This window comes from Girardinichthys multiradiatus, chromosome 3 (assembly GCF_021462225.1).
Source record: "Girardinichthys multiradiatus isolate DD_20200921_A chromosome 3, DD_fGirMul_XY1, whole genome shotgun sequence".
NCBI lineage: Eukaryota > Metazoa > Chordata > Actinopteri > Cyprinodontiformes > Goodeidae > Girardinichthys > Girardinichthys multiradiatus.
Window position 1 is genome coordinate 28,136,152 of NC_061796.1, and position 17,599 is coordinate 28,153,750.

The 17,599-nt window shown below is 37.8% G+C and overlaps 1 protein-coding gene across 2 annotated transcripts in view; it reads left to right on the forward strand.

Annotated features, from left to right (window-relative positions):
* Nucleotides 1-16,889, forward strand: part of efna3b (ephrin-A3b) — a 91,707-nt gene extending 74,818 nt beyond the window's left edge. For both annotated transcript variants that reach the window (XM_047360521.1, XM_047360522.1), the window contains one exon: nt 14,371-16,889. In XM_047360521.1, the coding sequence (XP_047216477.1) occupies nt 14,371-14,489 (119 nt within the window). In that variant the 3' untranslated portion in view covers nt 14,490-16,889. The remainder of the gene's footprint in view (nt 1-14,370) is intronic.
* The last annotated feature ends 710 nt before the right edge of the window (nt 16,890-17,599 follow it).

The following is a 17,599-nucleotide window of genomic DNA, read 5'->3' on the forward strand; positions in this document are numbered from 1 at the left end:
AAACAAATGGATGTAAAAATATAAATACAACCTAAAAAAGAGCCAAAAAAGGCCTAAAAGGCACATGTACAGTAAATCGGTCACTGTTATAAGACATCAGAGTGGCCGCACAGATTTAACAGGGTGAAATGTGCCATTTTCCAAAATGACATTCAGCACATTTAACTACACAGCACCAGATGGCTTGGCAAGCTGCTGATCCTGCTAAGCAACTACATGAATATTCGTTTCACACATCTTCTGAAGATCTCCGGAAGATTAGAGAAGAACACGGTTTCATGATAATCTGACAGAGAAAAGCGTAAATAGAAGTCATTCAGAAAAAGAAGCTGCTTTAGATCTCATGTAATTATCTGCAGCATCATGAAATCTCCTCCTGTTTGACCTAATTTCGCTTGGACTGGTATTAATTGATACAAATTAGAACAAACCTATAATTGTTTCCACATGGATAATTTTCTGGCAGCAAATGTTAAAAAATTGTAATAAATGAGTTTATGTGAAACTTTTGAATCGTGAGTAATGAGGTGGACTGTTTCTGTTATGGCAACGGCACGTCAACTGAGACCAACATGTACACCTAGGCCAAATATTACACAACCAGGGTGTACATAGCTAATGTAGCTTGTAAAACATGTTGCACTGCTGCTGTGTCTGTGTCTGTGTGCATTTTGCATTTGTGTAATAATTCAGTTTGCTCTAATAGCCGTCATGAGAAAACCCCCGAGTAGCTGCAGCCAACAGCTCTAGGTCATGGCGGTTTGTTGAAATTCTTCTCTGTCTCTGTTTGTCCTCCCATCATTCCTCAATCATTTTTTCCCTCCATCTTTTTTCCCCTCCTTTTTGCCCTCTAATTCCCATCTTCCATTTTCCCCCTTGGAGCACATGTAGCAGTGCAGTGAGGAGGAAAGTCACCTAAAATCGGTTTATTCGCCTTCTGATGTGTGAAATTGAGTTTTTCACTCTTTTAATATACAATTTTTTTTAAATAGATTCTGTCATATTTATGAAAACACTTTTTTTATTTTAAAAGTTAGTAATATGTTGTAGGAAGGCGTATTCTGCTTGCAACAGAGTAAATATTTTCATGATTCATTTGGCAGTGCTGGTATCCTAGCTGATATATTACACAAACGGTTTAAAAATTGTTATAACACAACAATTTGCCGCTAAACTTTCAATTTGTTTTACCTTTTTTCTAATCCAAATGGGGTCAAAATGATACATACAGGCTAAACTATATATACAGGTAAGTGGCATTAAACAAGTTCCAAAGAAACTACATGGTTTTTGTAGCCATCAACAAGCTTCTGGTGTAATTGTGACTGAATATTTGACCACCCCTTTCTAGCTAGTAATTTCCAGACCTGGCTTTTAGTTTTTACATTTTTATAGGGTTCAGGTTAGAGTTTTTCCAAAAGCTTAATGCCAGCCTGGTTTATCCACTTTGAAAGCAGTTTTGGTGTGTGTCTAGGATGATTTTCCTAATGAAACACTCTACTGTGCTGAAGTGTCGAAGTGTGTGGAATTTGGAAGTAGTCATTTTTCATTATTCTATATATTTTGGGCAATACACCTGTACTACTGGCAGTAAAACAGTCACATCATGATAATACCACTACCCTGCTTGACAGTTATAACAGTGTTCTTAGGTTTGAAAGCCTCACCATTAATCAATCAAATATATTTCATGACATTGTAGCAAACACCCTTATCCCAGTCAGGGCTGAAACAATTAATCGAAATAATCGTGATTAATTGATTACTGAAATGATCGTTAACTAATTTCATAATTGAAAAGTCATTCCCTGGAGTATGTAGACTCTAAAACATGCCATTTGCTGAAAGAACAACCCACTCAGAGCAGTAAGCCAGGACTGTATAAAAATATATGCTTTTTGCATTTAAGTTGAAAAACCTTTGTCTGTAAATATGCTCCGTCCAGAACTCCCCAAGTGGAGGACTCAAAGCTGACCTGTGAGTAAAGGACATTTGTTAAAATGTTCAAGAAAAATCCAGGAACCTCCAGGACTCCTGCCTATTGGGGCTGCACAATTACAGGATGCCAATAGCATTGCTGAATTTTGTAATGATGATAAAGATTACAATTAACAAACATTTTTTTCTTTCTTGGCAATCATTACAATTTCCCCACCATTTTTTGGAAGGCTTTGCATCTCAGCCACAGAAACAATATGCATGATGTGCATTAAAGGGCAGTTAGAGACCATCCAACTGGCTAAATATATCACTGGCACACAGAGTATAAATGCATTGCCCTTTAAAAATGGTATCCAACCTAATATTTCATAAAAACAGTCCTTTGCAGTTACAATATTCCAAACATTGATATTGCAATTATGATTTTATATAATGTTTAGCATTAATATTTATCATAAAGTGGAAAATGCTGGAACACGAGTATCATTGTCCACAGTAAAGTGGACTGTGAGGCTGTTGACCAAGAAAGAAGAGTCTGTTCCGAACTCACCACCATCATGCTGGACTGGATTTTGCAGCTACCTACATGGATAAAACAAATGTTATCTGGAGAAACATTTATCATCAGATAGATGAACTATTTGGCTACAATGACCAAAGGAATATCTGAAGAAGTCCAGGTGAGTCTTTCTATTTAAAGAATACTGTACTATCCGCCCAGCATGGTGGTGGCAGCATCATGCCAGCTGTCTTAATACGGAATCATAAAGAAGAAGGACTATTTCCAAATTATTCAACTTTAACAACTAGATGGTTGAAACTTGGACACATTTAGATGTTCCAAGAGGACAATGATGTCAAACACAGCTCAAAACTTGCTTTAGAACGGATGAAAGAGGCTAACAGTATTCTTTTGTCATGGGCCCTGGGTGAACACTATTAAAAACGTATGGTCTTTGCCTAAAAGGCTACAAAAAGCAGGTAGTTTCTTTGGAACTTGCTAAGAGATATTTATCAAAATATTTGTGGGACGTATTTAAATATTTGAACCCTGTATTTCCACAAGAAATTCAGACTTGTTCTACAGTTTTGAAATACATAGAAGATATTTGTTGTATAATCATAACCCCACCCCCAACATTTTGTATATCCATTCCCACAATGAGTGTATGTAAACTACCAATGTGCACTCTATATTCTGTTTCATTTTCCTCTAAGGTTTTGTTATCTCCTCAATTGCTGTAAACAGTTGTAAACCTGAACTGCTGACAAAGAAGCTGAGTGCAGTTTAGCCAGTCATTTATGTGGGTCATTCTCACCTAAAGTGTTATGCTCCTTATTAAATAAATAGCACAGTTCCAGAGGCGTGAGTCCAAATTATGAAATCAGCTGGGAGTTTTGAAATGACCTGTAAACAGAGATGTAGTTTTTTCCTCTTCTCCAACCATGTTTGATGTTTAGATTGATTACATTACCAATGGTATTCAGGTAGCCCTAAGTGTAAATCTGTCTGAACTTCCCTGAATGTTGCAGACTCACACTGTAAACTTCCCATCTCTTTCCCACCTTCACTGCTCATAGTTTTCTTTCCTGGGAGTCCCCCACCCCCTCTCAATCAGTGTCCGCAGGCTCCCTCCCCCTTGAATACAGCCTGTAGTATTAGATTTCATTTAGATCTCATTTACCATGCAGATGGAAAGGAGCTTGCAGCTTCCCGTGCAGCCATGTGATTACTGATCGCACTCTGTGGGCGGATGCGCATTTACCCACCGTGTTGGCGGAGGTTACTGCATCTGACGATCAGGTCCGGCCATTAAAGGCGAAATCTGAAGCTTTTTCTTTAATGGCGTTTAGTGTGGCAATTGCAGCTCCTCTTAGCAATTTGCATGTTTGGGGTTCTTTGTGGGCAACATCAGGTTAGATATCAGTGCCAGAAATCAAGCTGTTTAAGACTTGCTCAGTTTTGTTATTTTACAGCTTTATTTGAAAGAATTGTGGTATTATGTACTGCTCAAAAATCTTAATTCTAGAGATGCACCGATCAGACAATTGTGACCCATTTCCGATATCTGGTTTTCGCGAAACTTTGACCTGCTGCTAAGTAATAAACAATACCAGTTTCTCTTTAAGAACTGTAATATATTTTATTTGAACACTGTTCAAAATATTTTTTTTGTGACTTTCTTGCCATGAATGGTCATAAGTCATTTACATTAGAAGGAGAGGAGACACCGAGTGTGTGAGAGAAATCAGTCGCTGTAATACTAGGGTTTAGAGAAGTGACATCAACTTAAGGTGTCTTTAGCATTTTATTTTTTGCAATTACCACTAATAGTGAAGTTAGCATTACTAATGTGAACATCAATCTCTGTGTTTTTTAGCCTTAATGGATAACACATATCAGCTGCATCAGAAAAATACGACTCCATTATTTTCTATTAAACCAATCAAACAGGCAACATCTGTGGTGCGGCCATGTGGCGATCATATATAATTCAAATCAATTCAGTTTATAAACTTCACAACATACATCTTGTCAAAGCACTTAAAAAACAGAAAGTCAGTTCACTTTGATCATACAGACTTAGCTTTCAAATAGTGCAGTCAAATTCAGTTTATTACTTAAATTGGTTAAAGGTTTTCTACCTGAGAAAACCCAGCAGATTACTTGGTGTCAGTGACTTGCAGCATTCACTCCTCCTGAATGAGCATGTAGCCACCGTGGGCAGTTGCTTGCATTGACTTTGCAGCAATTCCTCATAATGAAGATCCATGTAGCAACATTAGACAGGAAAACTTCCTTTTAACAGGAAAAAACCTGCAGCAGAACCAGTGGAAGCGGCCATCTGCCACGACCGACACTGAGGGGTTGAGAGAACAGAGCAGAGACACAAAAGAACACAGAAGCACTGATCCAGGACTACTTTCTATGTTGAAGTTAATGACAGTAGTAGCTCCTTTAGTGACTTCAACTAGGAGAGAAAGACAGAACAGATTAACTCTGAGTCAGTTTTTAAGTATGAGAGAGAGCACATACAGTTAGTCACAGTAGAAGCTCAGCCAGTAGCTATGTCTAGAAGGGACAGAGTTAAACACTGAAAGACAGGGCCAAGTGTATCATCTGTATAAGGTGACCATGAAGTTGTTGGCAGCAGCTTGGCCGATCCCCCCCCCCCCCTCTAGGAAGGTGTGACAGCTAAATACAGAGCCAGGCCAGATGTAGCTTCTAGGTAGAGAAAAAACAGAGAGAGAACATAAAGTTAAAAGCTGAAATAAAAACAAATAATGCAAAATTGGAGATTAGTATGAAAATGAAGCAGGTTGAGAGAAAGTGGTCATTATGTCCTCCAGCAGCCTAAGCCTATAGCAGCATAACTACAGAGATAGCTCAGGATAACCTAAGCCACTCTAACTATAAGCTTTATCAAAAAGGAAAGTTGTAAGCCTAGCCTTAAAAGTAGACAAGGTGTCTGTCTCACGGACTAAAACCAGGAGCTCGTTCCACAGGAGAGAAGCCTGATAACTAAAGGATCTGCCTCCCATTCTACTTCTAGAGACTCTAGGAACCACCAGTAAACCTGCAGTCTGAGAACGAAGTGCTCTGTTAGGAATGTATGGAACAATCAGATCTCTGATGTATGATGGAGCTAGATCATTAAGGGCTTTATATGTGAGGAGGAGAATTTTAAATTCTATTCTGGATTTAACAGGGAGCCAATGAAGGGAGGCTAAAATAGGAGAAATATGATCTCTCTTTTTAATTTTCATCAGAACTCTTGCTGCAGCATTTTGAATCAGCTGAAGGCTTTTAACTGCATTTTGTGGACATCCTGATAGTAAAGAATTATAATAGTCCATCTTGAATGCATGGATTAGCTTTTCAGCATCACTCCTGAACCGGAGCTTTCTAATTTTCGCAATATTCCAGAAGTGAAAGAAGGCAATCCTAGAAACCTGTTTATTATGGGATTTAAAAGACATGACCTGGTCAAAAATAACACTAAGGTCCTTCACTTTATGACCAGAGGCCAATTTAATGCCATACAGATAAAGTTATTGACTAAGCAGTTTACTTTTCAAAAACTCTGGTCTGTAGATGATAACTTTTGTTTGTTGAATTTAAAAGCATAACATTTCTAGTCATTTAGGTTTTTATGTCTTTAAGACATGCCTGCAGTCTATCTAACGGATTGGATCTGTCAGGATTTATAGATAAATAAAGCTAAGTATCATCAGCATAACAGTGGAAGTTTATCCCATGCTGTCTGACACTAAAAATCCCAACTTCCTTTTATTGGGATGAAAAACTATTTTTTGTTGTGAAAACCTAAAAAACTAAGTGTGACATATTAGGGACAATATCTTAGGTCAGTCCAGCAAACCAGAGTGGTTGTAATCTAGCATTTTTAAATGAGTTGTCACTACTAAGTTGTAGGTCATTGCAACGTTCTTCTAACTTTTGTACTTTTGTTGTGAAATGCGGGAAACTCAACTTTTGAAGTTGGCTTTGAGTTAGCGGTGGTGATTGTAATATTCAGTTTTAATAATAAAAATACTGCTAAAGAAATGCTGCCAAATAAAATGTCGTTGTACATTCTGTGCAATGACAAAAAAGCTTCCTATTTATTCGAGTCAAGATGGTGGCCTAGTGGTTAGAGAAGCAGGCACTGGCATTCTGCAAATACCACAGTAGTCGCTGGTTCAAAACTCAGACTATCACTGTGGGTCACTAAGCAAGACCCTTAACCACAGAATGCTTCCTGGGTGCCACTGGTGTGTGCATCCCACTCCTCCCAGAAAAAAATGGATGGGTAAATTCAGGATTCAAACTTTTTACAGCCTAAAATTGTTTTTGGTTGAATTACAAAAATATAGAAATAAAGGTTTGGTAAACTCAAAAGCAAAACTTGTGGTTAAGTTGAAGTCCTAAACGTAAAAATGCCCTGAAGTTTGTTGCCTTAGAATTTTGAGTTCTGCCATCTTTTCATTTTACAGTGCAGTTTTACTCATTTGAAGCATATACAGTATATAGTAAAGAGAACTGTTGCAAGCACTGAACCCTGTGGTACTCCACAAGTAACCCTGGAGTTTGAAGATGATTTATCATTTACATGAACCAACTGGAATCTGTTGGACAAATGCAATTTATTCCAGCCTAGTGCTGTTCTCTTAATCCTTACAGCACTTTCCAGCCTTTTTAAGAGAATGTTGTGATCAACTGTATCAAATGCAACACTGAGATCTAACAGAATAAGTACAGACACACATCTATTGTCTGAGGCTAGGAGAATATCATTAGTTACTTTCACCAGTGCTGTTTCAGTGCTATGATGAGCTCTGAAATCTGACTAAAACTCTTCAAACTCTTGAAACAGATCATTACATAAATGTTCCCACACCTGATTAGCAGCAATTTTCTCAAGAATTTTAGATAAGAAAGGAAGATTAGATATAGGTCTGTAATTTAGTAAGTAATCTTGATGAAGAGAAGGTTTCTTACGTAAATGTTTTATTACACCTACCTTAAAAGCCTGTGGTAAGTATATGTTTACTAAGGATAGATTAATCATATCTTATATGGGGGCGGTAATGAAAAAGAACACTTCCTTAAATAATTTGGTTGGGATTGACTCTAACATACAAGTTAAAGGCTTAGATGGAGCTAATATTTTTGATAACTCAGAAAGCTGAAATGGATCAAAACAGTCCAAACACAGATCAGGTTTTTACAGTTACCTCCAATGCTGTCTCACTGAGGATAAAGTAATAAAGTTCAGGAGTCAATTTTATAGAATCAGTTTTATTTATAAAGAATACCATAAAGTGATCACTGCGGAGAGCTAAGGGAATGGATGGCTCAATAGAGCTATGACTGTGGGTACGTTTAGCAACTGTACTAAAAAGAAACCTGAGATTATTCTTATTCTCTTCTATTAATGATGGAAATTACACCGTTCTAGTTTGGTGAAGGGTCTGTTTATACAACAGTAGACTATCTTTCCAGATTAAGTAGAACTCCTCAAGTGTAGAGCACCATTTTCCCTCCAATTTCCTATCCTTGTGCTTTAAAGTATGCAGCTCTGAATTAAACCAGTGAGCCTACCTCCTATGAATAAGTACCTACTTTTTCAAGAGGGCTACATTGTTGGGCAGTATTCATAAACATTGCTCTGGATTGTTCAATCTTGCTTATGTTTTTATTTAGAAATTTAAATATTTAGAAACTGCACTTGATCAGCTATCTTAACATTTCTCTTATGTTGGAACCAATTTCATTGTCTTTAAAAAGACAATGTGTTGTGTGTCATGTCTATATTGCTCTGCAGGATGTTTTAAAAGTGTGTATATTAGCCAGTCAGGCAGCATCACATTGAAGATGCTCTGAGGTGCCTTTCAGCTGTGTTTGTATTTATATCTGTAACTTAATAACTGCAACTGACGCTGGTTTATAGACTTTTTTAATGAGGTTATTTTTAGCTCCTACTTGAGGGGAACCATCTGTCTCGTGGCTGCATGGTAATTGATCAACATGACATACTGTATATGATTTGGTTTGATTTATATTTGGTGATTAAATAAACATACAACCTCAATACCAGAACATGCCCTTAAAATAAACTTGTACAAAGCAGTGAAACATCTTTTTCTCTGTCTAAAACCATTTTATTGTTGGCCTGCTGTTGGAATGCAAACACTGAAAAACATCTTTACCACAAACTAGGGTAGTTTTCTTAGGCCACTTTTCTTCCCTTATTGTTTCCACTGAAGTAACCAGGGCCGAAATTAGATCACCTTTGCTAGGGAGGTAGCACACCTTCTCTAGGCGGTAGCACATCGCATATGTTTCATGTCCTGTTTTCACTGTTGTAAGTCACCATTTCTGTTATCATTAACATTCCTAGCTCAACATAAGACTCCCAAGCTCCTGTTTGCCCTTTGGTCCTGCAAGAAACCCCAGTCTTTCACATTCTATAGTGTAATTATTAATTCAAATGGATTAAATGAACTGGAGACCTCTCACAATACTTACCCAGTTCTCTGAAACATTTATTAAGTTGTACAATTATATTTAATTCATCTAATTTTGGTTTCACTTATTAAGGCTTCCTCCGAAGGGTGGAGCGTAGATGCATTTCTGTTGGTCTGCACGGATGTCAGCAACAGCATTTCTGTTGGTCGGTTTAGATTGAGGGTTAATTATACATTACATAATGTGACAAAGGCTATGTGAACATTCTAAATATATTTGTAATTCAAAATTAGGTATAGAGAGTTACTATGGGGGAATTATTTGCCTATGAATACATATACACATACATATGAACAGTATGTATGGGGACGTTGAGGCGAGCGACCATGGCTCAGGTGGTAAAAGTATGTCCAGTGGGTCCGGGTAAGTATTTTGACCCCCTCACCCCTTTCTTTACAGGTCAAACTGGCAAAGATTAAATTTGAGCTGAACAGTGTGTTAGAGTTAAGATACAACAGAAAGTATGAAAGCATGAAAAATAACCACGTTCAGCAACTCAAAATAAACTCGGTGATTTAAACAGCAGGGATTTATTTTTATTTTGGTGTGGCAAAATATGAACATACTCACCTTTTCTGAGGCTGGACAGGGGTCTCCTCTTCTCTTGAGCGTCCTGTCGTTGTCTATGCGCAGACCAGAAAAAACACTTCATAACTTTGTGTCCAAGCTGACCAATAGAAATGCTCACACTTGCCACACACTGACCAATAGAAATGCTGTTGCTAACGTCAGCTGAGACCAAATGAAAAGCGTCTTCGCGCCCCCCTTCGGAGAAAGCCCCGTCCCCAAGAAGCGTGGAACATAATCTGTAAAACACAATTTAAGAAATTCGTGAAACTCGGTCTTCCCCAATACAAATTGAAATAATAAAATCTGAAAAAACTATTTGAAAAAATGTAATCTGAAAAAAGTATTTGACAAAATGTAATCTGAAAAATTAAATTGAAAACATTAAATCTGAACAAAATCTGAAAATATTTAATCTGGAAAAATATCAAACTGCATAAATATAGGGTCAACTATTTTATAAACATTGTAAATTAGTTTCAAATCTTTGTTTTTGATTGAGACGTTTTTCAAAGTTTCATTTTTGAAATGCCCTTTTTTTAAATTAACATTTTTGAAACGTGTTCTTTGCTTGCAATAATATTGGAACACATTTCTCTCCATGGATTGAGAGGACTTTATGCTCGAACCTGGGGCTGTGACGTAGACATGTACCAAGATGTATCGTTTGAACCAATAGAAAAATTCAACTGCAGAAGCCACTGTTCAACCTAAAAAAGGTAGCACTAAGACAGTTTTAGGACAAATATCGCAAAATTAAAGAAGTTTTCGTGAAAATGTAAATATACTGCAAAGTAACATAAAGATAGCACCCTTAAGGCCCAATTTAAACAGATTATCTCCAAAAAAAAACTTCTTCTGACAAACTTCTTCTGACCTATGAGTGATTTTAATTCGGTTTTATATTGAAACCACTGTGAAATAGTCACAACATATGACTGCAGACCATGAGGCTGTAAACCTGTAAGCTCTCATCTTGCATCAAAAGCAAGTTAAAACAGAAGTCTGTGTCAGGAATATTCTGTTAAAACTTTATCACAGTAACACATTTCCCTAAGGTTTCAAGTGACTTTTGCTATGTTAAAAAATAATAGCTGTCAAAGACTCATTGGTTATGTTTTTTTTTTTACAAAAATTTGCTTGTTTTTATTTTTGCACCTGGAGACGCAGATAACTAACGGCTTGCATTGACTCTTTTTTATACACTATTTGTTCACCAGATAAGCCAGGTTGCTACGAATGATAAAAAATTAAACTACATGAGTGCAACAGCTCACATATGTTGCACATGAGCACCCTTGATACACAATCACTGTAACTACAATTCAAAGATTGCAGCAATGCCCCTATGATAGCATTACTGAATTTCACACTACTCTATGATATCGGCACTGATGAGGATTCACATATATGGCACGCCAGATCCGTGAAACTGAAAGTGATAGCTCAAGATGCTTTCCTTTTAACTTGGCTTCCAATGATTCTGAAATAAAGTAAAACCAAATAAACAAAATAAGATGGAGAATTCACAGTGGATGTAACATACCCAGTCATGACATCACATTCTGTTCCACACCATTGATCCTATTACACATGCACTATTCAGAACAGCAGTACATCAAGAGCAGCATAAATACTTGAAATTGGATTCAGGAATTGATTTTAAATGAAAACCTCTTTATTTCTTCATTTGTAGACCCATGTAACACTTGGTTACAATCATGCGTAGCAATATAGGAAACAGTGAGACAGCAGTTTAGGATAAAATAAATCTGTCAAAATTTGGATCAGACCTCCGAGAAAGCAGGAAATTGGTATCAGCCAGAAAAAACCTGATCTAGTCATCTCTAGCAACTAATTTAGAGAAGAAAAAACACCACTCCACATGCAGCTCAAAGACAGATAATACAATGGTTTTAAGTTAAATTCAATACAGTTTATTTACCACTTACCAATTAACAACAAATATCGTCTCAAGGCACTTTACAAACAAGTAAAAGAAATTGCTAAAAGAAGTCTTCTATCTAAGGAATTCCAGACAATTGCATCTAGTCAGTGACTTGCAGCATTCACCCCTCCCTGACGAGCACGTAGGGACAGTGGACGGTCGCTTGCATTTAGTGCTTGACTTTGCAGTTATTCCTCACACTGAGCATGCAGTGACAATGAAAGGAAAAACTGCCCTTTAACAGGCACAGATTAACACAGACACAGTTTCATTTTTTTGTTTTCATCACAGTGGCATTCAAAATAATAAATCCCTAACAGTATGACTCTCCTAATTACAAGGTTACCTGCTGCACTTTATTGACTGTGATAAAGCAGTACAGACTGAGACTCAATACTGTTTACACCAACAGTAATTTGGCCTAGCGTGCCACATGGTCATGCAATGGTCAATAAACATTCCACAAACAGCGTCTGCCAATAGTTATTTGTTACCTGACAATAGGTGCATGTGTGCTAGTGTAATGAGGTGTAGAGCCTACTTTTAGAACTAGTTGTGCAAGATTCTCTTCAGTCTGCTTGTTATGTAGTTAAAGCCACATTCATCTGTCAGTCAGCAGCAAAGAAACAAAGATAGGTAACAGAGTGTCCTGATCCCCACAGCCACACATTCGGGCAAAGCGTTTAACCTGAGGGCCACCGCTGCATAGACCTCATTAGACTGGCCAGCCGAGCATACCAGAAGAGGCTGGCTCTAAAACCAGGTGTCAGCCGGTTATTACTTGGCTGTTTGGCCCACAGGGCGGCTGAAAATATTCTGGAGCTAGATACAGCACCTTGGTGGAGAACACTGAGAACATCACCACTTTATTTCTTGTCTCTGGACCGCAAACAGAATCACTAATCAGCTTCAGCTGACTTTTGTACAGACGGAAACTTGTGTTTATGTCTCGTCTCTGGGCCCATTAATCAAGTGACTGTAGAGGGTGTGTTTGGCTGCACATGTCTCAGAGGTGCAGATGTGCAGTGAGCTGTCTGCCTCTGTTTTTTTCCCTTTTTGTTCATTGATTAGACATCAACAGTTGATGCCTAGTCCTGAACAAAAGATTGCAAACTATTTTTAGATTATTACCAGGTGTAGATGCCTGGAGCTGGGACAGGATTACAAACCTACAGTGGGTCTCTGTCTAAGGTTAGTAAAAGAAATGTGTCACTATATTAAGACAATAAAGCCCTCTGGAAAGAACTGCAATTTCACATAGGACCGATTTATTAATGTTTTCTCTTTGGCTGAGGTATTTTCTGAGCAAACTAATATTTTGCATATCTGCAATTTGTACCCCCATTTTTACCCACTTGTTGCTATTTAACCCTGGTTTACTTCTACCCAATACCAATAAGCAAATTGTTCTGTACCCCTTTACTTATCCTTTGAATATTAGTTTAAATATCTTCGCAGCGAAATATATATTTTAATTTTGTAGTTTTTCTAAAGCTTTAATATTATACCCTACTTACATTTGATCAGTGGACTTCTGATCAAACAAAATACATAGAACCACATTTCCTAAGCAAATTATAGAAAAGTACTTTTAATAATCAGTTGTGAAAGCTGGTATGAAATCTCACCAATGTAAGTATAAAAAGTAAAAATGACAAAGATTCAAAATGCCCACTGTATTTTCTTCAATTTCAGCTGCTTTTGGAGCTGTTAATAAGAGCTAGGGCAAAAGAGCCTTCAAAATGTCTTCTCTTACTAAGTTTAAGCCTTGATTTCTATAAAAAGAAACAATAATTGCAAGTGAAAACAATCACTTCCTGTATTCATATAGATTTGGCAGAGTATTTAAGAAAGTATGAGTGGTATTACTTTGTGCAATAGAAGCCACAACAACAATCGAGGCATTGTTGCGGGTCAATACACCCTATTGCCATGTCAAATCCACATGCTAATATGTATTTGACCTTTTGGGGGAGCTCATAAGGTGTGTTTCGACTATAAATACTTGTTCACTGTGGAGTCCAAACAAGGCCATTAAGTTTGAGTGGTAACTCACTGTAACCATGTCAAACTAGGGTCTCGCTCAACAGCTGAAAAGAAGGCCCCATCACAGCAATTACACTTTATAGCTTATATTGAGTTAATTAAAACTCCATAAAAGAAAGACTGTAACAGATTTTAAAGGGGTTTCATCAGTGTGGAGTTAGAGAAGAAGACCCAACTCTGGTCAGTATTTTCTAGCTAGAGACATTTTACAGTGTTTACACTGTGGGGATGGGGTGGAGTAGTACCTACTCAGCTCGCCCGGGTTATTAGGGTTTTCCATAAAGTACTTATTCTTGGTGCCAGTTCCATTTTTAGAATTTACTTGGTCGGGGTTCCAACCAAACAAAAATGCGACATCAGAAGACTGCCTGTCTCTGATTGGTTGAGTTACGAGAGTGACTCTATTACAAAAATCAAACCTGCTATTTTTAATGGCAACAACAAAATCAAAGCTGTAGTCTTTCATGGTCCAGACATTTTTGTGGTTGGTGGCTGTTGAAAGAGTAGAGGGAGAGTAGAGGGCTAGTAGGGGGAGCTAGATGATGGTTTGGTGCATACAAGTCACGTCACATTACTTTTCGGACTGCCATGCTATGTACATGTACATTGAGGTAGTACTCCATTGTAATGGAAAATGACCCGAACAGCTGAGTAGAGCTTGAACTACCTTTGTATAGGTGACATGTTTTTCTTAGTTAATTTCCAGATCAGTTTAACTGTTTAACTAATGTTGAAATCTTATTCTTAGGGCAAAAATACCCCAAACAAAGAGGTGAAATAAGGTGAATGGTGGTTAGATAAAGTTTTTAAGATATTGTTTCTCTTCTTTATTGCACAGATGAATTCAACCCTTTTGTTCCCAAACTGGAGAAGAGTGTCAGTGGAAGCAGTCCATCCAGGGATCGACTTCTCCTCACCGTGACAATGCTCTTCCTTGCCGCTCTCTTCATCTCCTAGCAGCAGGTGTCCCGTCAGTGTCACCATGCCTTTTGGGGAAGATGTTCACTGTCAGCATTGGGTCAGAGGGAAAAGAGAGGGGGCATACATGAGCAGGATGGAAGGGCAGCGTTTTTCTTTTTTAAATATACGTTTTTCAAGCATCAACGTGCAAATGAGTTTGTTGGTACAGCTGTTTTTTCAGAAGAGCACGGAAAGACCTCAAGGAACTGGGTGTCACAGACTGAACTGTTCAGTTGCGTTAAACCCTGCCTGTTCTCACAGGCGCAGGTGCCGTTGACTGTGTTTTGTTTATGTGTGCGTCTGCTTGCCTGTGTGTCTGAGCAGGCCGTAGGGTGAGCTTGTTGAATCACGCTCACCCCTAAAGCATTTATACAAGGAGAGACGGGAGGGGGGGGAACTCCTATTAAAAGAAAAACCTCAATCACAAATGAATTAAAGACTTTTTTGGGATCTGATTGGCTATAACACTTTCTTAGGGCTAGCTGCCATAGTTTCTTGCACCAAGACTGAAGAGAGTATAGATTTCAGCTGAACTGAACTGATATTGCCTTTTCTTTTCTTTTCTTTTCTCGTTCTTGATGCTGGGAGCTTCTCCTAGTCTGCAAAAGAAATAATAAAGAACCCAGCAAATGATCTGCGTGGGGTCTGGTTAGGAAACTAGACAGAGTAGCTAATAGTTTATACACATACCCAGAAAAAAACACAACTGGGCAAGATGCAAGTGTTTCATCAGCCATCTAAACTGTGTCATCCTATGTATATGTCTGATCAATCTATAGAAGGTAGAAAGGGTGGGAATACAGAGCATTTAAATGATGAATCTTTTACTATATTGTAATTTTTGTGGGAAAAAAAGAATTTAAATGTGCCATTTACAGGAACTGCAATGGTTTGTTAATGTTTTAAGTTTCCTAGGTATATATCATTTTCAGTTTTGTCCTTTGAAGTTCTTGGTTATTCCTCTGACATCCCTGAGGTTAACAAAGCACATGATGGCGATGGAACGGAGCAGCCACTCAGCAATACTACCCCTCCTCACAACAGACTGTTCAGGCGAGAGGAGATGGAAGGACATTACTTCACACACCCACAAGCATCTACAAATGTTTCCCACTGGTCTGCCCTGGTCCAATACTCCGCCCTGTTCTTTGTAAACCTTTACATCAGATGCCACATGTGAAGTTCCAACTGCGTCTGAGTGAGAAAATATGTTTGGCAGTGAAAAGAAGATTTTTAAATGGTACTAACAGCTTCATAATTTATCCACACACTGTTGTGTTGGTATGTAAGTGTGGCAATTGACACAAAAAAAACAAAAACAAGTTATAGAAGCAAACAGTGCTTTGGTGGGGAGATACAGCAATTCAAATACATCATTCAGTCGCTTCAGAATAGCATTTCAATAGCTACTAGCACCTTGTTCGCCGTGGATCCCCAACTCTGGTGGTCTCCAGTAGGGAGTGGCTCACCGTAGTATCTGATAACACTGATGGCGGTGAGGATTATACCGTTGATTAAAAGGAAGATGATGATGATGATGGACTGCAAGCTGATGGCTGGCCCATAAGGTCACTCAGCAGCTCACCCACCGGCACATGAGGCGTTCAAGTACTCGTGTAAATGTCACAGCAGACATAGAATGGAATTTACGAAGTCTACAGAAGTGAAATGTCATGTAAGAATTTTTATAAAGTTGAAGCTTAGTTTTTTTTGTTTTTGTTTGGTTTTCTGTGGTTGTTTTTTTTTATTCTTCTCTTGTTGATTTATGAGATACATTTGTAACCAGATATTGACACTATATAAAAGGATGCATGCCCAGTATTTTTCTCTCTGTCTTACATTAAATTACTAAAGTTTTATGTTTTAGGTCACTTAGAACTAGCAAAATCAGTTTTATGTACTAAATAACAGAATAATGAGAGGGAGTGAAATCATTTTAAAGCATTTTAGTACTTTCTTCAAAGCCTCAATATTTAGCGGATTAATTTCACTATAGATAATGACGCTTTCTTATCAGCTTCAGCCAGTATCTTCACAAGGCCTTTAGTTTTTGTTCTTGGGTTGATTTGCAAAATTTGCAGTGAAACACGTTCATCTCTGGAGCTCAGAACCCATCTCCGTTCTGGATAGTGTGAAGGCAGGACATTCACATGATGCTTACACTTGCATCTAACTGTTTAAACAGATGAATGTGGCACCTTCAGGTAAATTGAATGCAAGGTGTAACCAGACCTATGGAGGTCCACAGCTCTCTTCCTGGTATCTTGGCTGTTCTTTAGATTTTGTGAATTAACATATCCGAAATTTGTAAAGCACTGACATCATCATCAGGGCTTTCCCAAATGATTTAAAGGCATGGCAATGTTTATGTAAATAAACTCATTATTCTGACATTTAGTGAATTGCAATAATTTCGGTTATCCTAACGGATCTAAAAAAAAAAAAGTTACACTGATTTAATGACAGACAGTGAGAAAAAAGGCTTATGTCTTTTTATACAGTGCATGTAAATATCTAATTTTAAATGTATATTTTGGTTATCTTGAGGGGATGATCTGGAGTTAAAAAGTGGAAACTAAAGTGGGGAGAGCCATATGTAAATGTGGGCTGTTGTAAATCTCTAGAACTTAATCCTAATAGACATTTTAACAAATGTTTTGTTTTTGTCTGTGTGCGTGTGCTGGTAATTTTACCCTGTTCACCATTTTATACCTTTGACACAGATCTCACTGACAATAACCCTCTGTGGGGTGGAAGTTGTTGCTGATGGTAGATGACTCAGTTTACTAATTTTGTGTTAATGAGGAGTTTAAAATGAAGTCAAAGGAAGCACAGAGCTGACTGCTACCACACAAAGCTAGTATTCAATAGTCCGTTTGCCTATTTCTCCTGTAGTTTGGGTTGGTTCTTACCCAAATATTTTAGGTATAAAATGGAGTCACATTCTGCAGGACAGTACATGCTGACTATAGGTTGGTTTTGTAGGTTTTGTAGCCAGTTTGACAACCCTTAAATTAATTTTCTATATTTTGCTCAAAGGACTTTGTGAAAATGTAGACATATGACTCCAGTAAATAATATCTAACAACAGGAGGTCATTTAGAGTT